Below are 21,164 nucleotides of genomic sequence, written 5' to 3'. Positions count from 1 at the left end.
TCTTTGGAAGAAGCACCAGTTTTCCTGGCCACTCACAAACCCATATCACAAGAGGTCCTCAACACATGGAGGACTCTCCACACATAATTAATATCAAACCATGACACTAAAATTGATGTTTCAATCAATTCAGCCTGCACACACAACAGTCTCAACTTCTCTGCACACACTGTCAAAGAAATGAGAATGTCCACACACACATACTATTAAGACTAGGCAGTGATCATTTACTTGAAAAGGTGAAGGTGAGAGAATACATTTAGTTTGAACTGGTGAAAATGGGAAAAAAAAAATATGCAGTTTTCTTACTCCAACTGCACAGAATTGGTGCAGCAGATGCAAAGGTTCACCACCCTTTAGCAGACCTGAGCAGATCTCACCATGCATTAACGCTTTGAAGCAACACCATCAAGACCAAAAGTACCCCAGGTTCAATTCAAAGAGCCACAACAATGTTGCTGAACATCCCTTATCCCACCATACTCAATTGCCTAAAGCATCTCTTGGCTGTCAAAGAGGTTTTGATACACCAGAGAATCGCAACTGGTTCAACCTTAGTAAAGTCAATATTTTAAAAAGAGAAACTAAGGCAGGATGAAGTCCAGGCTTGTGAAAAAAAATATACACGTAAGAATAAATATTAATTATTTCCATATAATAAATAATCTAAACTGCAATCACCACTAGTATATCCACACTCTACAGTATTCTTGTCTTCCTCAACACAGTGGGAATATACACACTTGAATAGACTGTTAAGCACAATTTACCCACACAGTAGTTTCAAAGCATAATCAATACAACCCACCCCCTCAAGTGGAAAACAAGTTCTTTAATACAATATCTGCATGTGCTGAGACCTGAGAAATAGTATTTTAATTAGACAGAAACATCACACTGCTTCAATTCACAGAATGGCTGTAACAAGACCTGCAAGTTAGTGCAAATCAAACTATCAAAGAGCCCATCTTTTAATAAAGTTACAGGCAGTCTTACCTCTCATCCTCACCATCTACAAGAGGCGTTGTCAAGGGCAGCACCTTCAGCGGGAAGAGGGAGGCCGAGGACGGCACGTTGCTGCTACCGCCATCTGAAGCGGCCGATGCTCCACCACCGCTCTCGACGCCGGCAGCTTGAGGTAAACCCGCCAAGGAAGGTTCTGTAGGGCGCCTGCCGTCTTCGATTTGGCTTACAATAGACTGAGCTAGTGATTGTGCAGGGAACTGGGTAGAGCTTAATGGCATCTGCTGTGGCACACTCTGTGCCACTGGCATACCTATACTTGTTGATATCAAGGGAGGCTGACTAACGCTTTGAGCCAAGCTGCCATTCTGCACAGCCGAAGCCTGTGCTATATTCTGTGGCTGTCCCAAGCCTACAGAAGCGGAAGGTATGCCAGGAGGCACAGCTGAACCAGCTTGACTTGGTGCAGGAACAGTACTAGCAGAGGGTATAGGGCTTACCGCAGGCAGCTGCTGGCCAGTCATCCCTTGGACTACAGATTCCACTCCTTGTGCCTGTGGCTGTACAGGTAACAAGGTGTTTTGCTGAGCAATGACCATTTGTTGAGGAAGGCCTGTGGCACTAGCCTGTAATCCTTGCTGCATTATTCCTGTCTGCACAGGCTGCACTACTTGGGAAGATGGAGGAGCAGCCGTTGATGGCATAACTGGAGGTGGAATTTGGTTTGCAGCAGATGGTGGTTGCACCACAGCAGCTACACTTCCTTGCTGTCCAACATTTAGCATTTGACCACTGGCAGCTACACCTGGTATTGCTGCTGGAGCATGTGCAACAGGCTGAGCTGGGGCAGCAGCTGGATGTGCTTGCACTGAAGGCTGCATGCCCTGTGCCTGGGCAACAGGAACCGGTTGCCCAGCTCCTACTCCTGTAGAACTTGGCTGCATGGCAGGGGCTGGAGTCTGAAGGATCTGCTGATGTTGAATGTAGTCTGGCATAGCCCCTGCGACAGAGTTTTGGTTCACCGCCTTAACGTGACCCGCGGTCATCTGCGTAGGAACTGGCTGCTGCTGCTGTCCGTACTGCAACTGCTGCTGCACCACTGGCAAAGTCTGCACAGGCTGCGCCGGCTGTGAATACGGCAGCTGCTGTTGAGCCATACTCTGAAGGGCAGGTTGCTGGTGGCCCAGAGATGGGGATACACCTAGTATATTAACTGGGGCTGGCTGAACCCCAGTAACAGTGGTTAGACTGGCCTGTGCAGGAGGTGGGACCCCTGGCTTCTGCTGTGGATAGTTTACTTCTTGAGAATGCAGCTGGACTTGTGCAAGCTGTGATTGAGAAACACTCTGTGGTATACTAGATGCTGGAATTGCTGGAGGAGCAGCACTGCTAAAATCCATCTGCTGCGGACCCACACCTTGAAATGCTTGCTGCTGTACCACAGTAGGTGCTCCCATTTCTCCACTTCCCACACTTTCTGTATAGTGACTCAGTGTGCTTACATTGCTGCTAACAGAACTCCCACTGGTGCTCTCCCTTTCAGAAGTCACTTCAAGCGGGTTTTGTTTTATCGTCTCAACTGCTTTGTTTACTGCTACTCCCTCCGAAACTGCAACAGTGTTTTCTTTATCATAGAATTCAGTGCAAGTCCATCTACCTTTTTTGAAAGGTTCAGAACTAGAATCTAATTTTACAACCCTAAACCTTGACGTGCCAGATGCAGGCTGCTGCTGGCTTGATCCCACTGCCATTCCTGCAGTTGGATTAGTAACATTGTTAATGACACTAGAGGAAGCACTCGTACCATTGCCAACACCACTCAAGATATTCACATTAGCATTGCTGCTAGTTCCAGACAAAGCATTTACATTACCAGTACTCATGATGTTGCTTAAATTTATAGTACCAAGCACATTGCTTGCCACACTAGAACTACCAGCACCAATATTACTTAAGGTACTAGTTCCAGCAGCAGAACTCATACCTAAATTGCCAGGACTACTTGTAGTGCGGATATTAGACACGGCAGATGCCGGGGAACCAGTGGATGATGCAGCAGAAACTGGTGCAGTTGATATAACATTGTCAGAGCTTCCAGTTGTTGATAGTTTTCTAAACGATGGACTGGGTGGTGGTCCTCCAGAAATTGGGGCACTACCCACCCCAGGATGGGATGGATGATGGTGTCCATGATGGTGGTGGTGAAGATGGTGGTGATGATGAACATGATGGGGATGAACACTTCCATTGATCACAACACTTTGCTGTGGGTGATGAGGCAGAGGAGCATGCTGCTGAGGAAGGTGAGGCTGGTTTGGAGAAACAGCCCCAGGAGTCTCTGCCTCTTGGAAGTTATTTAGAGTCTCTTCAGAAGAACTCCTCTCAGGTTCTCCCATATCAGTGGCTCTGGATAAAGACACATCCAAGATTTCTGAAGATGACAGGTCTTCAGTGTGAGACTCATCCAGGTCATCATAGCTTTCTGTATCCTCCGCTATGCTGTTATTAGAGCTCATACTAGCTGATATTTGAGCAGGGGTCACACTGGTAATTTGAAAGCCACTTTTCTTTTTCATTTGAGCTCCAGTCTGTGCAAGGGGCTGTGGCTGGAGCTGAGACTGCGAGAGGAGGTTCAAGCTTTGTGGATGAGGGGGTGTCGGCTGTGGACCCGCTGTTGAAGCTGCTGCAGGAGATGGAGGCGGCGGCTGGACCAGCAAAGGCGGCTGATAATCCTCGGCGGAGAGGGCAGCGCTCCCAACGCCGGTACCTGGTGCAGTGGGAGCAGTAACGCAGCTGCTGCCGCTGCTACTGCTGCTGCCCCTTCTAGGAAACATCGCCGGGTGCGCCATCTTCCTAGCACTAATGTCTGCGGCTGAGTCAGGCTGGTGCATTGTATCGAGTGTATTTTAAGAGTGCAATCCCCCGGTATGGAAAGAGACAGACAGACACACATACACACACACACACACAGTTAGCTGTGTGCTCAGGGCAGGGCAGACACCACCACGCACAACCCCCCCGACTCCCGCAGCGCACGGGCTGAGGCGGCTCGGCACCGCCGCTCACCACCACCCCTCTCCCCTCCCCTCCTCCTCCCCTCCGAGACAGGGAGGGGGCGAGCACCGGTCCTCCGCCGCCTCTGAATGTGACACTTTCAATCCTCCGCCATTCACTTTCTTTCTCCCTACCACCCTCCCCCCGCCTCCCTTTGATTTCTACCACCACCTCCCTGCTCGGCCGCCCCCCCGTTCCCCAGCCCCCCGACTGCGCCGCACCCGGGAGGGCAACCAGCCGGCCGACCCGGGGGGAGCCCCTTCCTCCTCCCCGCGGAGGCTCCGCCGGGCGCCGCGGCTCGCCGGCAGCCGGCAGCACCGCCCTCCCTCCCTCCCCGCCTCGGCGGGGCGAGGGTAGCCGGCGGGCCCGCAGGGCAGCCCGGCGAGGCGGCCGGCGCCCCTCGCCATCACCGCTCTTAGTAGTAGGAGGAGGAGGAAGGCGCGGATACGTACAGGACTGGCGCACAGCAGGGCGGCAGCGGCAGGCTGAGCCGGGCAGGGACATCCCCGTCAGTGGCAGCCATGGAGCTGAATCATTTTGGGTATTAGAGAGACGGAAAAAGGACGGAAGAAAAGCAGCAGCAGCAACCCGACAAAAGAGTCCATGAAAAGGAGAGAGAGAGGGAGGGAGGAAGGGGGAGCCAGCCAGGCAGCCTCTCTCTCCTCCCTGTGTCTGGCTGTCTCTGGAGGAGGCTCCGCTCCGCACGCTCTTCCTTCCCCCTCCGCCGCCTCCTCCCCCTTTATAACAGGCGGCACCCGCTCGTCCTCCGCAGAACCGCGCCTGGAATCCGTCCTCCTCCTCCTCCTCCCGCGTGTGCGTCCGCCCCGTCCTTTCTTCCCTCAGGGTCTACTCCCGGCTTCCCCGCCGTCGCGGGTCTCTCCCTCCCCGTGCCTGCCCCGTCTCCTCACGGAGCGCTGGAGGAGGCGCCGCGGGGGGGAGGAGGGGAGAACTCGCCAAAGGGGAGGGCGGGCGAGAGACAACGTAAGATGGCGGCGGCCGCCGCGCACGCGCGGCCCGCCGGCAGACATAAAGCCCGTCTGGCCGGGGCCGGCGGAAATAGGGCTCGGCTCGCGTGGCGGAAATAGCCGAGCGGCGCCGAGCCCGCGGCGGGTGGGGGTGTCCCGGCTGAGGAGGGGGCGAGGCTGCGGCCACGGCCATGGCGGGTGGTAGATCGTCCGCTCCCCTCCCCTCGCCGGCCGCGTCGTGTACCCGCCAGGTGCCCCCTCTCTGCCCGCAGCATGACTGTGCCTCACATGACCTGCCGCCGCCGCCTCCCTCCCCCTCTCCTCAGCTCCGCTGCAGATTTATTCAAGTTATTCATCACCTTCTCTCCTTCCTCCCCTCCCTTGGTCCAGAATATTCCTACCCGCTCCTTCCCCCACGCATGGGGAGGAAAGCGGAGTGTGCGCGCATCCCCCTCGCTCGGGGCCGCCTTTCCCTTTGTGCCCGGGGCGGGCGGCTCGCCCCGGTGCCCCGCTCCATCCCAGCCCAGGGCCCCGGCGGGGGTCGCCGCTCGCACCGCAGGCGCCCTCGGCACCGCCGGTGCCGGGGCAGGGATGCCCGGAGGTCAGGTGGAATCGTTCATCCGCATCCACATGCGGTGTGTCAATGTGCGTGTGTGTACGTGTGGAGGAGCTTCTCATGAAAGCTCCAGTAGAACCGTACCGAAGCGCTGATTTAAAAAAAAAAAAAAAGTCCACAACTTATTAAATGGAATCGAGGTGAAATCAGCCGACCTTCCTTCACAGTTCCAGTGCCGACATCGTCAGAGTCAGGTGGCAAAGCTCAACACGCCCACTACGGCGAGGCTGCTCCCATCCCATCCCAAAGGGAGCTACCTTCTCCCCTTCGGTGGGTAGCAAGCGCCTGATCTCCAGAGACACTCGATGCACCCATATCTGCTCTGAGCTATTCCTTTGTGTTCTTGTGCCTGTTGGCTTGCACAGAGCTGCCTGGCAGGTATCTCATGGCCCCACCATGATCAACGGATCCAGCCCAATGAATCCCCACCACTGGCACTGCTCTCCCTCTCCTGGCAGCAGAACCCTCTCCAGCCAGCCTTTCAGTGCTCGATAGGTGTCCTGCATTCCTACAGAGACGGGGACAGGTTCACACCCTCTGCCCTGTTTCTCCAGCAGCCTGATGCTACATATGGTGTGCACCATGGAGAGCTGCTCATATTCCCAACTCCTGGCAGCATGGCTTTGTCTTCAAACAGAGACATCCATGAGCAAGCAGGAGATGTCTCAGATCACTGCTTTGAGATTGGTGTGGCTTGCCTGAAATGGTGAAGTGTTTGCAGGACTTGAAGGGCTCAGGCTTGTGTTGTAACCTGACTGTGGAGCCCACTGGTCAGGACAATCAACAGGGCATGGAGAAAAAACAGGGCTTGGCTCTTGCTGCAGTGAATATTTAAGCACATAAGGAAGACTGGTAGAGCTTTAATGGGGAAAAAAGTTGCGAGAGTCCAAGGTATTATATCATATAGCTGAGTCATTAGAGAGTTCTTATGGGAGATGTAAATGTTAGTTCCTTTAGGCAGAGAGGAGATTTGAGTCTCCCATGTTTAGTGTGTTGCGTTTAATCACTGAGGAACTAAAAAGCTGCTTTTCTTGCTCCATTTTGTGAAAAGGACAAGGATTCAAGGTCACACACAGTGAGAGCTTTTGCTGCCTGTTCCTGAATTTTCAGACTTCCATCTTGTCTCTCTCTGCTAACCTGGCTTATCTAGCTCCCATTTGGTGTGGGGATAGGGATGGCTTTTGAGAAAACCCTGCCTTTTGCAGTTTAATTCCTTTTATCTAGAATGCAGGCATTCAGCTCAGGTCTCCAGGTACCTGACAGGTAGACTTCCAATTCTTGCTCCTTCCATGGCTGTACTGCCTTTATACAGAAACTAAAGAACAGTTGACACATAGTTAAATAAGATTCTTCTTTTCCTGAGGGCAAGCCAATATTATTTTTAAAAAACTAATAGTCAGACAGAAGCCTATACTTAAAGACCATACTACTTGAAAGTGAGCTGCCTGCATGCATGTAACCTTCACAGATTTCAGGACAGCATCACAAAGGTGCCCACAACCTTTGTCTGCATTGTGATCCTTGGTGCAACACTGAAATCTTAGATTGTCTTTAATGAGATACTCACACATGTAAACATTTTTGAGATGAGAGCTCAACACTGCAAGTCAACTGCCGTTAAAAATCCCTGTTCTGTCTGCTTATGACTTTCCCAGAACAATTTCCTTTGAGGAATTAAGTCTTCTGTAATAATTCACAGCTCAAAGATGATTTTTTGAATGTTTGAACAAAGTCCAACTACTTTTAAAGCACAGAGGCTATGAATACAGATAAGTTGGTTTCTAGACTTAAAAATTTGTGCAAAAGCAACCTAAAAAGGATTGAGCTGTAAAGTTTGTATGTACCTAATCAATATCAGCAAGGCTGAAAATGAATTAAAAGAGCAGCACTGTTAGTAATTAATTGTTTGCTTTGCCTATGCTAATTAACTTATATTCAATTTGAGTAGTTGGGCTGCTTCATAGTACAGTGTGGGAAATAGGGTTTTTATTAATTGGGTCCATATTGTTCTCTTCTTATAAAGAGAAACTGAAGAAAAAATGAAATTTAGATAACAGTGTTAACTTATCCGCGTAATGTGGTCACTGATCTGTTAACAATCAAAATAATGGTGTATACTAGACAAAGCTCATTTGAAGTGGCACATTTGAAAGTAATTTTTTAATGCTGTTTGTAAACATGAACATTTTCATGTTACACCCTTTTTCTTTCCTTACCTATTTTCTTCAGGTATAAGCTTAATTCTCTTTCTTTCATTTTTTTGTAAGCATTAATCTAAGCATAAAAATGGGATTCTCAGATTAACAATTTTAATTCCTTTTCATGTCCACTAAACTATATGAAATTAAAATTAAAAAATTTAAAACTGAAATTTATAATTGTTATGGATTGTGTTCTTTCATTGTTCAAGGTGGGAAAAGAAATTTCATCATATACCTAATTTACAAAACACCAGATATTTCAAAATTTAGCCACCACACAACTACCTATGTGTGGAAAGTAAGTGAAATTACTCAGTAGTTATTCCAAACAGGTCTACCTGCTATTTTTTAATTAACTGTATTGATCAGCCAGCTGGAACCAGAGTTACTTGTGTCATCACTGGATGGATTCAGCAGCTTGTTGACCGTGATCACTGCTCATGACTACAAGGCAGCCAGTCCTGCAGTCCCATCATTACCTCAGCTGCAGACCAAAGAGTGCTGGTGGGTTGCCAGGATAGAGGAATCCCTTTGGATTGCATCTCTTACATACATGCTTCCCAAATGAACAAGCACAGATGAGCTTGATGCACTCCTTGCTGCCAGGCAGGGAGAGTGCGTGTCTGTAATAACCCTTATTTCAACTTTAAAATCTTATGATTTGGGCTAGTGCAAGAGAACAAGATCTTCACAGTGTAAATATTTAGAAATCTGTCTCCTGTATATGTAATATTTCTTCAGACAGGAAACAACAAGCCTTGGTACCACCACAGGTTCTCCAAAGATACCAAAAGAAGCAGTATTTTAATATTTTCTTTCTTTGGCTCCTTTACTATTTGACACAGTTGCGTGCATTCATCCTAGCATATGCAGTAGTTTATGTCTTTGTACCAAGTAATTATAAAGCCAATAAGCAGGAATACTATGGGGTTTTTACTCAAAAGAGTCAGAATTATGACAAATCAGTCTGATGCATGCTTTAAATCCTGTGTGACTGCTTCATAAATAATTTTTTAAAAATTTAATGAAAAGAATTTTTTTCCATGAAGCTGCCATTGTTGGTTTAGACAGAAAGCTTCTCTCTGTTCATTAATATTGCTGACTGTAGTCTCTCAGTTGATTTACAAAGATGTATGCATTTTTTTCTTCCTTCTAAGAGAAGTAGTCATAAGAAAATTCTCACCTTTCAGCCCTGAAAAAGCGGTAATTCTGCTTCTGCATTTTCTTGGAAAGTTCAAGTCAAGTCTTGATCTTCCTTTCTTGTTTTGTTTTTAGTTGGCTGGTTAGTTGGTTGATTGAGTTTACTGATTCCAAAACGCCTACTGAGACATTTTTCATCCCTTATTTTAATTCTTATTAAATAATGTTGAACATTTGGGAAAGGGAAGTTTTTCACAAGTTTTTATTAAATAAATGCTTGCAGAAATTAACAATTCAAGACTGCAATCTAGCAGTCTTGGAAAAAAGTCAGTTCTTTTTAGACTAGTAAGGTGTATTCCAATGCCAATATACACAAAATCATATCTTTCTAGATCATCTGGAAAAGTTGTTTTAAAATATTCATTATACCTGCACTTGGGGAATGTGGCCAAGTACGCAGTCTTTTTTAATGGGGATTGTATTCAAATTCAGATTTAATGAAAGTTTAGAAGCTTTATCATCACTTTAAATTTTATAGGTGTGTAGACTACATACAGGACTATATTGACTGTATTGTGGGAGCAAGGGTTAAAAGTAAATCCTCCACCAGCCCATGACTAATGAATTAACAGCCAAAAGATCACCATGATTTTATCGCTGTATTCATCTTGCTCTCCTTTATTCCTCCATTTTTGCTTGAATTTGTAGTCAGCCGATGAATTTGCATCTTATAGAAGTGCCAAATTATGGAAAATATTTCCCAGATACCTCAACATGCAACTGTAATGAATGCAGTACCACTGTAGTGTGAGATCATTTATTTAATTAAGTGTTTGTAGACTACAGGTCTTAGATTGCTAACTGTTTGATCTTTGATTAGTCAGCCAAATGGTATATATAATTAAGCTGAAGATTAAATAAAATAGATGATCAAATCAATGGAAAATGGTCATACAGTTAAATAGAGCCTCCCTCCCTCTTTTTTTTTTTGGTCTGGTAAATCGATGAGCAAAGTAATGGGTCAACCATTTTTTTAGATTAGGTTTTATGAATTAATCATAAACATTTGCATAGGACTGTTTAAAAATGCAGAAAATTTGAACTCTTGGTTTGTAGTTCTCAGTTGCAAAGATTGCGTGGAATTGTTTTCTTCTGACTGATCCTAAACTTGATAGAGAAAAGCATTTAGGAAAATGCTTTGTTTGGGAATGTACTTTGTGTCCCCTCACTACACTGGGAATTTTGTGATGTCTAAAAGTTCTGTGATTTATGTGTGGTTTTCTTGAATGGTCAGGAGTGAATGTGTCTGTTGTGATAAGGCACAAATCTTTAAAATCTCAGCCTAGAATTAAATTTTATTTTTCCCCTGAAGAGATGGGTTTCTTCGATGCTGAATTCTTTGGAAAAGTAGAATGTATAGTTAGTTAGTATTTAGTACAGCCACACAATTTTTGTCATATTATCACACAGTAACTGGAAGCAGATAGGATCTCCTGATTGTGGAGGGTAAAGAGAAATTCTTCTTAAACTCATTTAATTGTCTGAAGCTTGTGTATCTAGTTTTCATCTCCCTTTTGGCTGTGTCAACAGTATTTCTGGCCATTTAAAATATATTCTGTGGAAGCAAGTGCTTGTTTGAAGAAATGCAGAATTTTCTATGGGACAGTACTTGAGTAAACTTTGGCTTTGTTTTTTATATGCATTAGTTGTAATGTAACTGAACTGCTTATTGAAAGTAAGCACAGACTGGTCATGAGCACAGCAGAAGGAAACACAATTTTCATCAGTAGTCACTTGGTATGTTTCCTGATAACTCCAGTAATATAACTTATATATACTGCACTGTTTCTCTGCTAAAGGACTTACAAACTCATTCACAATAGCAGTAAATTTAATTCTTCTGTATCTGTGAGGTCTTTGGTTTGTTTCCCTATATTATGATTTTTCAGGCATCTTGTCTCTGATTTTCTCTGCATTTTAAATACTGTACGTGTCACTTTTGCTTCTGCACACATACACTGACAAGCCTTGAAAGTTATATTAAAAATGCCCTTGTGACAAAATTCCATTGGAAACCGGTTTAGGATTTCCAAGTCAAGCACAAGAAAAAAATTTGTCTTTATCACTTTTAGTAGAACAAAAGGTGTGCCAAGTCCTGACAGTTCAAACACAAAGTCAGAGGCTTAACTTCAGTCATGTGGATAGTCCCTTTGATTAACATTTGGTCACCAAACCCCTAAAAACTTAACATTAAATGTGTAAATATTTGTAGGCTTAGAAGACAAAAAGATGAGGTATGTGCTAAGGTGTGGCCTTATGGAGACTTAGGATTTTGTTTACCTTTAGTTGGTAACACTGTTGAGTCCTTATCAAGAAGAAGGTTACTCCTCATGCTGCCAATATTTTTTTGAAAGGTGCTGACATTATGTCTGATGGAGCTTTGTGTCTTAGCTTAAAAGCCAGTCCTGCAATATTTCATGGCTTTAGGTTCAAGCTACATTACCTCGTTTCCACTTTTATCTGTCATTAAGGCATCTTAATTGTTGTTCATAAGAAATCAGAAAATTCCCTATTTTAAATAGGCCATTAACAAAAATGCATGCTGCTATTGATTGGAAAGTGCCTTATTCCTCCTCAGTCTTAATACCTTTATTAGTAGTTTCAGCATGGAAGCACTGATGAGAATTTAAAACCCACTGGGGTTACTTGCCACATCTCAGTGCTGAATGAATTCTTAGATAACACATGAGGAAAGGCAGAAATAGTGTCAAAACACACCTCAGAGTGTGCTGATGGAGCCCATCCTACTTGAATAAAGGGCAGTATGTCAGTGTGTCTGTCCTGTGAGATAAAATATGGTGACATTGTAAGTGAGGGGATTGCTTCCTGCAGCAAACACCCCCTGCCCTGTGTTTCCCAGTTGTCTCTTTGAAACCATCTGTGGGAATGACAAACCCTGGTCAGCACTCATGCTAAATCGAGCTCAGTAACATGCAGAACACTTGCTCTCCAATTGACAGGTGCCTCCTCAGCAGCCTAGCGAGGATGGTCAAAGGGGAATCCTTGGTGAGAGGACTCCTAACTACTCCCTCTTGGCGTGGGCTGCAGGAGATGGTACTTTTTTCTTGGTGCATAAAGGAGGAAGTGAATGGGATACAAATGAAATTCATTGACATGAAGATGAGAGGTGATGTGTCAATCACACAGGTCCAGGAAATAACATGCAGGCTTAGTAGTTCTGGAAGTGTTTGCTTAGTTCACATGCTTGGTAAACACAAAATTAGACCTGATTTTGGAATATAAAATGGATGCCAAGCAACATTTTTAATGTTCGGTGACATTTATGGAGCTGGTGTTGTTGATATGACCTGTGAATTGTAATAATTTTAGAACATTGTGGTACTAGAAATATATTGGAGAACAACAAATAGCCCAGAAAAATGCAGCAAACATTGATGTTGGAAAAAGCAGGAGTTTCAGTCATAATGTGTGTTTGTTTGTGAGTGTCCTCAGGTTGAGGCATTAAATCACAAGATAATCATCTGTGACTATTTAAAGGGGAGGGGTAGTATTTCAAAATCCAAATTCAGCTCAACCCCAGTGAGGTACCTGAATTAGAAGTGTTGCTGTAACATTACTCGTACAGAGCAGGAACATTCACCTACAAGTTCTGCATCCTCTGGAGCTGTCTCCGCTGACTGCTAGGAGAATCCAGGGTAATGAGATGTCTAGTGGGTGTCTATCAAAAGGGGCCTTGGGTAAGGGGGGAAGTATGTGAGCCCATGGCATCAGAAAAAGAATATTTAGACTGAACACTAGAAGAAACAGTTTGGAAGGTACACTGAACACTAACAGTAAATGACAGCCCATGAGAAAAGTGTAGAAAATCAATTACAGTGACACTCAAATTTAGCCAAGATAAATTACTAAAGAACTGCCTGTACAGAGTAATCCTATGCTTACCAAGAGTGGGTTCATATAATCCGTAAGATTATTCCTACCATTAATATATACAATACTCTTATCTGGCAAAGAACAACAATCAATAATTGAAGACTTTTACCTGACACCAGGATTAAAGTGACAAGTGATTATCCAGAGCAGAAAGGAATGTGATTTTAGTCTTTTACATTATGCTGGGGAATAAAATCACATTCTTTATCTATATAATTCTATGCATGTATATAAATATGTGCATACATAAGTAAATATTTTTATCTGTGGTTTTCTGTTTGAAAATATACATTGTATTATTTTATATATATAATCTTAATATAAGTTTCCTACCATATATGTTAGGAAATAATAATCTCAACAATGTTTCCTAACATAACTTGGTGGTCCTCTCATTGTCTGCTGATTGACAATTCCACCTCCTCCTGCTGTCAGATGCTATTAGCCAAGGGTGCTCTGGGCTTGGTTTAGCCTGGCCTGTGCAACTGAGAGCTCCTTCCCATGTTTCTTATCTTCCTTCTTCCCAAACTGGACATCTCTCTACAGTCCACATAAACATGACCTTCCAAACCCAGCACTGGCAGGTAGATGAAAGCAGATTTTTTGGGTTAAGTCCTGGCTTCATATTACTGATGTTGTCGTCTTTTCTCTGCTCTGGCATCCACTGTGTTTGGAGGCAGTGATGCTTCATGTTGATTTAAAAAGTGTTTAAGAACACCAAATCTGTGTTGTACAAATTTCTTCACCGTACAGCTTTTAACAACTATCCATACATACCTTTAACCTATAATATTAATTATATATACCATGTTCCTTATCCCACTTAAATGCATTTGTTAATGTGATGATCCTGAGGTTTTTTCTTTGCTTGTCTTCAATCCTACTTTTCACTTACTTTCTGTGACTCTTTCTCCTTTCTGATGCTTAGAGTATTTCTGTTCTCTGCAAAACTTCCCCCTAATTTCAGTCCTAGAACAGCTACATATAGCTGCCACCACTTTCAAAATGCTGCTTTTAGGCTTCCAGTTAGACCAGCTTCTTCTCGGGTAGGGTCACACAGAGGTTATGCTGCTTCTCAACTAATCCTCTGAGGCCTAGAAACAGGTTTTTCAAGCAGAATAAATAACTCTGCTGAGCCATTACACTCATTGCAAAGTGTTAAATAGCTGATTTCAGTGTTTTTGTAGACAATGATGAGTGAATACTGCATTTTGTTTCTTTTTTTAGCCTGCTTTCCTAAGGAAACAAAGCTTACACAACTGTTCTGCCTAGCTGTCTGTCTGCTTGTCTGTCAGCCCCTCTTTAATAACTCTGAACCTGTTTGTTCATTTCAGACAGGAATAGAGATCCCAAAGGTATGCTAGCACTGAAGATCCTGCACTTCTGCAGCCTAGGAAAGGATGAGGTCCTAGCACAGGCTCCAGGGAACAACAGGTGACACAGCAGCCATTTGGGGTGGCAGTGCCACAGCACTGTGGTTCAGCCAGCAAGGTCTGGCCAGCCACCACACAGCCCTCTCTGGGGGCAAAAAGGGCTTGAGGAGGGGCAATGTTCTGGTGAGGAGAAAAATGTTAATGAATTGGGAAGGATGGAGGCCTGCTCTGTACACAGCAAAAGTCTGTAGGCAAGCGTTGTTATTGCTGTTATTCATGGAACAAGTGCATTTATGGCAAAGAAAGATGCATGCAAAAAGAGTTTCTCTTCATGTGTATGCACATCATGGACCCATGGTGCATGTGTATTCATTTTTCAGATGGTTGGCTTAGTCTTGGATTTGGGTCACTAGGTGCCAGTGAAATACAAACAGATGTTAATAATATTGCAGCAGGAATATGAGATTTCATTCTCTGGTACCCAAGAGATAGAGCCTACAGCTTACAATTTTCAGAGTCCTCATGGGCATTCAAGTTTCCAGCTCCTCCAAGTCTTAAATCTTCTCAGCATTGCTACAATTTTCAGCTGTTTATCCTTGCAGGAGGCTGTTCTCTAGATACCCAGTGTGCAGATACTTGGTATTTGTCCTCTGTCTCTCTTTGTGCCATGGAAGATGAGACTTTGCAGCTGCTGGTTAGCAGACTTCATACTCTAAGATTTTAACATCTTCATGCTTTAGCTATGGAGGTCACAATCTGAATTCCCAGTTGCCTCTACAGATAGCAAATAAGATAAATTATCTGATTCACATGTTAAGCAATAAAGGTGCACATAATTACAATGTCTTAAAAAAACAATAATGGCAGCTACTACAAACAAACTAGAGAACAAAATCTGAACAGCTATATAAATACTAAAAACAAAAACAACTCATGCATCTGGCATCCAGGGCTGAGAGTTTCTGTACCATATCTGAAATGGGTTGCTAGTGGGAGTGAATTCTAAATAAGTTGCCATCAGCTAAACAAGTCATTCTGTCAGAAACAGATTTAATGAGGCCTATTCCCTGAAGGTTTGTACTTCATTCTTGGATTCTCCCTTGTCTAATATGGTAGTGACCTTGATCTAAGCTTTTCCTATGGATGGGACATAGTTAAACCCTTCCCTTTTGAGTTTCTATACTCAGTCCCAGGGAACAGTTCTGGCCACTCAAATTCAAATGGTCTGTACTGTCAAATTATCCAAATGATGCTTGGCGTGGTGCTGATCTGTGTCTGTAACAGTCTCCCAAGTGGATCTGGAACACAGTGTGGGAGTGAGCTTTGGCCAATACCATTTCCATCAAGTAGCTGGCCACCCTGTTTCAGACGGCAAGAGCATTTAGTGGTATATCGCATGGATTGTTCACAGCCTGCTGCCCTTAATGGCAGAAAGTGGTCTGGGAAAATTAATGGAGGGATATAGACGTACACTATAGGAGTTATACCTTTTCCTCTGGACTACTGATATACTACCAGAGCTTTTATCCATTAACTAACTGCCTATTTATACAGACCCATAAAAAATGAGCATGTTAGAAATCTCTGCTGTGCTGTCAGATTTGGCTGGAAGTGACTGAGAGCTTCAACATTACTAAAGAGTGATGGACAGTGATGAGAATTTATAGAAATGCAAATGCACACTTATGCATGTATGTGCCCTTGCATGAAGGCTGCAATCACAAACCTTTGCCTAAGGAAATCAGGATAGAAATGTCATGGCCAGACACAAACTGGTCAATCTGGTGGAGTGTGCTCTGTCACGAAACTCAGCAGTTTCGATGGGGCTTAGGTAAAGTAAGCTGTAACTTATAACCTGCCCTTTTGGAGCTCTACATATGCTCAGGCCACTGAAATTAATTCTGTTGAACTGAGTTTCATGTGGAAAAATGCTGCTGAGAATGACACACAGTTTTTGAACACGTTTGACTACATTGCTTAGCAAACAATGTATGACTGTGGGTGTGCAGAGATGTGCATGAGCTGCCGTTAAGCCATCTTGGAGTCTCCATCAATGTAGTAATCTGAAATTTGACACAAGTAGTAGAAGCCACTTGAGGAATGGGGTGTATTCTTGGCTAGTGAGCTTGCCCTTAGCTAGTGCACATGTTAGCATGTGCGAGGTGGCTCATACAAGGTGGGGTCAAGGACACTGCAGTGTTTTGGAATGGACTACCCAAACAGTGCCAGCCCTTGGCACAGTCTAGAACTTGTGTGCTGTTGCTGTTAATTTCCAGTCTGAAGTACCCTCCTGCCCTTTGAAGTTGCAAAGAAACTTTGAAAGCATGATCTGCTATAAATTTGGGTAGCAAATCCTCCTGAATCTGCAAGGAGCTGAAGCAAAGGTTGTGAGTGGCAAGAAAATAGCTTGTACTTTCTGTAGCATGCCATCTTCAAGGGAAGGGTTTAAGAGGTCGACGTTGGCCGGTTACATCTCATCTATTCATCTCGTAGGTATAGTTTACATTCAGAGCCCAAACCTGCTGCTTGTGGTTCCCTTGATATACTATCCCTCCCTTCATCCTGCTTCCCCAATGCCGGAATGTGGAATTGTTGATACTCTACCAGCTGGGGGTGGTTTATTTATCCTGCACGGAAAGAGAAAACATTTGAACGTTGTTGTTTCACCAGCATTCTGAGGAATTTCCAAACAATTTGCGCTGAAAAAGTTTCCTCATGGACTTCTAAGAGAACTTGTGAAAAGCCAGGTTCTTCATGATTTGGATGGTGATTGTTAATTTTTTCTCTTACATCAGCAATCAACAGAAGATCTAAATGGCAGCCTTAAAGACAGGGTGGCACAGCTAGCAAGGGTACAAGACATTACAGGCTGTCAAGATGGTATTGTGCAGGGCTGTCAAAATTAAAGGCAATTTATGCACTGTAAGGGCAAGCTAAAATCAAGGCCTTGCAACTGCAGAAGAACCTAAACATTGTAGTAGTCTAGCTTCTAGAAATATTTCATTGACTGAATGTTAATGTGTCTGTGGGGTTTTCAGGAGTGCGCATTGAGGGCAGCAGAAAATGGAATGGAGTTTAATCTGGAAAGAGACAAGAAAATTATGTCTTTCCCTGTTAGAATCAAAGCCAAAGAGAATTTGGACACTTTCCATTACTTAGAACTGACTAAGCCTCTCTTTTGAATTTAGTGTAGTGTCTATTGCAGAGATGCCAGCAAAGCTATCCATCAAATGCTGGGAGGGAAAAAACACAGGTGCTCTCCTGACCCAGCTATTTATAGGAAAGGCTGGCAACTGCATGTGATACAAATGCCCTGGTTGTGTTTTCACATTTCAGAGCTCTAAATCCAGCTCTTTGGCTGAAAACACAGCTCCAAAATGATAATTGGCCACCAGTTGTTGCTGTTTAGCAAAGTTGAAAAAAACAGGAATTAAATTTAGCTACCGGAGACTGGGAAAGGAGAATAAAATTTGGGAATCTTTGTAGAAAACATTCTGGTTTGAGACAAAGGTGTAAGGGTACCAAAGAATTTGCATGGTTTATTAGTGTAAGTATAATAATATTTTATCAAAACTTGTATATCCAGTCATCTGCATGTTTAGGATGCAGAAAGTGCTATGGCTTCTAGACACAGGCCAGGATTTGAATTGGCAGATATTTTACTAAACTTCTCATAAATTTTCTGTTTGTTCTCCTACTATTTGAGGAAATCCCAGGTAAACGATATTTTTCTAAGATCATGGTTGTTGCCACAGGTTTCTGAAAGTTCTCATAATTTGTTAATTCTTAAGGCTAAAAATTATAATAAATATGAGAAATATCTGGGATTAAATCAGAAACATTTGGAGCCTACTGAAGGAATCATTTAGAATTTTGCATAATGATACGAGCATGTTACTTCCTTTCTCAACATGACTGCTATTGTCTCGGTTCCTATAAAAATAGTTTCACTATATTTTTAACCACTTTTTAAAGTAAGTCTTAGCAGATTGCAAAGCCAGCAACAAATAAAGCAGTTTCAGATTTTTACCTCTCTCACAAATCTTCTAGCAGTTCTGCTAAAACTGATGTGCAAGCACATTGACCTACTTTGGCAGAGATCTCCACAAGTCTTACAGGACTTAGAGTTCTCCACTCTTACTCTTTCTTTCTATATGCTTTAAGCAAGGGATTTATTAGAAAGTCACATATTCAGCAGCATAAATTGCTGCTGGACAAAAAAAAAGAAGTGCATATTTATGAAATAACCAGCTCCTATTCTGTATTGTGAAAGGGATTCTGCTTGTTCAAAGGCAGCTGACTCTATGCAGACTACCTGCTGACCTGATAAGTTAGTGGAAAAGACAGCATAAGCAATGGGTGTGGACAACAAATCCAAAGATATTCAGTTTTGTGGGAGTACAAGAAATCTTAGAGCTTCTGCCTCAACTGATCTAAAAAAACAGAAAAAGTTTAGATGGAAGGAGTGTAGATTTGGATTGGATATTAGGAAGAATTTTTTTACTGTGAGAGTGATGAGACACTGGCAGAGGTTGCCCAGAGAAGCTGTGGATGCTCCATCCCTGGCAGTGTTCAAGCCCGGATTGGATGGGGCTTTGAGCAACCTGGTCTAGTGGAAAGTGTCCCTGCCCATGGTAGCAGAGTTGGAACAAGATGATCTTAAAGGGTCCTTCTAACCCAAATCATTCTATGGTTCTGTGAAATCATATCCCAGAAGTACTCCATTCTGCCTTGTGTGAACCCCCATCTTTCACAAAAGCACTTGAATACCTTCAGGGAGCTAAAAAGGTGACTATAACTAAACCCAGATTTTGGTTACAACATGCCATGGACAGCAACTTGTGCCTCTGGTTTCTGGTGTGCCCAATATCTAGGAACAGTACTGTAGAGCAGCAATGGTGACTGGCATCCTACCCATGAAAGGCTTTTTCTACAGAGCAGAAGGGCCCCTGCCAGCAGGATGTCCAGGAGCACTGCCCTAGCACCATTTCTATAAATAGATATGTGCTGTGACCGTATTACTCATCTTGAGCAGCATGGTAGAAAGTGAAAGGCCTACATCTCATGTAGTATTTTTTTAACCTACTTTCCAAATGATTCAAAAATATCTGTGAGTGAATATTTTCCCCATTTTTTCTCCAAACTCCAGCAATTACATATATTCCCAAATAATATGGGAATTTTAATGTATTTGATAAAAAGATAGAGGTCCTAAACACCTTTAGTTTGCACAGGCTTAATGAAGTAGAGGAGAAAGGTTGTCGTTTAACTTTTACTCCTGACATGACACGAGGATGGAGAGAAGTGCATAAGAAAGAGAGAGAAGCTCTGTTGCATAAAAGATGTTGCATAAAGGCCCTATAGCCATAGCTCTGCTGAGTTTCACAGACACAGAGCTGCAGGGAGCCAGTCTCTCCTAGCCCTGCTGCAGGCCAGCTTGCCACCCTGAGCAGCAGCAGCTGCAGAGGGAGGTTCTGTAGCCATTACTGACACAATAGCATACATGATGATTTTATAGTACTGACGTAAGGTAGGTGACACACCAAGCCCCGGCCCTGCCCCGAGACCGTAACGTCTCTGTGGAAAGCCAGAGTGCTAGTCACTCACAACCCCAGAGGCTGTCAAAAGGCTCTGAGTGGAAATCTCTGTGTGATAAGCAATGTGTACATTGCTATGACGCTATCGGAAATTCTCTGTGCAGGTCATGCCACCTGGGAAGGGCAGTCTCATTCTGGAAGGTAAGCCTGGCACTGGCTGCACATCCCACATCCAGACCACTTCTAAATATGCTTGAATTCTTGCAAAAATAGTTCAGGGTTCCTTAGAAGCTTAGTAGAAGAAAGAGTCCTGTGAACTCTATGGTTTGTTGGCACACAGTGAAACCCTGATACTGTGGGGTGCATTAGCAATCTGGGAAGATCAGGGTACCAAGCAGAGCAGCAGCTCAGAAACCTGCTGCTCACCAGTTCTGGCCTGGACTCCTATGGAGTCCTGGACTCCTGGACTCATCATGCTTCAAAGGAAGTTTAAGTGACAGCTTGGGCATAAGCAGCTATCCAATCCACTTGAAGTTCCTGGGTGGGTTTTTGTTGCAGTTGTTTGGAGTTTTTTGATGCTTTACCTCCATAGCAATGTTTCCACTTCGTAATCAAAGGTGAAAACCTTTCCTTAGCAATAGCAAAACCACTTTTATTTGGAGAGTGTCCAAAGCATCCAAAACGGATGTTGGGGTGTGGCACAATTTTTTTTTCCTCTGATGGAACCAAGCCAAACAAATAGGTATTTTTAGGCAGAGCCTGTGGGTATCTTCGAGCCCTGAACAGTTAATCAAGCTCAAGATCCATCTCCAATCAGAAAAGTCAATTTAAGAGCTGGTCTTGTTTTACACTGGGGAGAGTTACACAGAAGCCTTTTGTCTGTTTTATCTAGTGTGTCTCTGTGAGGGGCAAGCAGTAAAATGACATCCTACAACTCTGAGAAATATATAACATCATGCTATATGTTCACAGTGTTTATGATGAGTTACTTGAAATACACAGACCAAGAAATGCAGGATTTGAAAAAAAACCAAAAAAATAATATTGGTTTCTTAGAGTGCTGAAATTGCAGAAGATAAGCTTATCAAACAAAAGCCTAGCTCCACTGAAATCAGTAGGGGTTTTGTTTGGGCTTTCAAAAAAATGATAACTTCACTGTGAGCTAGTTTATGGCTTTCACAAGGTAGGAACTACAAAGTGAAACTATATCCTTATACAGTAGACAGGTATTTGCCAATCATGTTTGGATTGGGATTAGGAAAAAATAAAATTTGCTCTGTTCTTTCTTTTTGTTCTTCTAATTAATTTCTGCTTAGTTCTGCACTGCCTTCTTCTGCTGCAAAGAGCAGACATTGAATTGG

At 43.7% G+C, this 21,164-nt stretch overlaps 1 protein-coding gene across 2 annotated transcripts in view; it reads right to left on the bottom strand.

Moving 5' to 3' along the window:
- TSC22D1 (TSC22 domain family member 1) overlaps nt 1-4,905 on the bottom strand; it is a 90,591-nt gene extending 85,686 nt beyond the window's left edge. The window contains exons 1-2 of one of the 2 annotated variants that reach the window (XM_066545016.1): nt 4,470-4,905; nt 997-3,845 (exon numbers count right to left, since the gene is read on the bottom strand). In XM_066545016.1, the coding sequence (XP_066401113.1) occupies nt 997-3,812 (2,816 nt within the window). In that variant the 5' untranslated portion in view covers nt 3,813-3,845; nt 4,470-4,905. Of the gene's footprint in view, nt 1-996; nt 3,847-4,469 lie in introns of those variants that run through there. The other variant, XM_066545014.1, reaches the window with a different exon arrangement.
- Between the last annotated feature and the right edge of the window lie 16,259 nt (nt 4,906-21,164).

This window comes from Molothrus aeneus, chromosome 2 (assembly GCF_037042795.1).
Source record: "Molothrus aeneus isolate 106 chromosome 2, BPBGC_Maene_1.0, whole genome shotgun sequence".
Classification (NCBI taxonomy): Eukaryota; Metazoa; Chordata; class Aves; order Passeriformes; family Icteridae; genus Molothrus; species Molothrus aeneus.
Note: the sequence above shows the minus strand (reverse complement) of the source record. Positions and strands in the feature narration are given on the sequence as shown.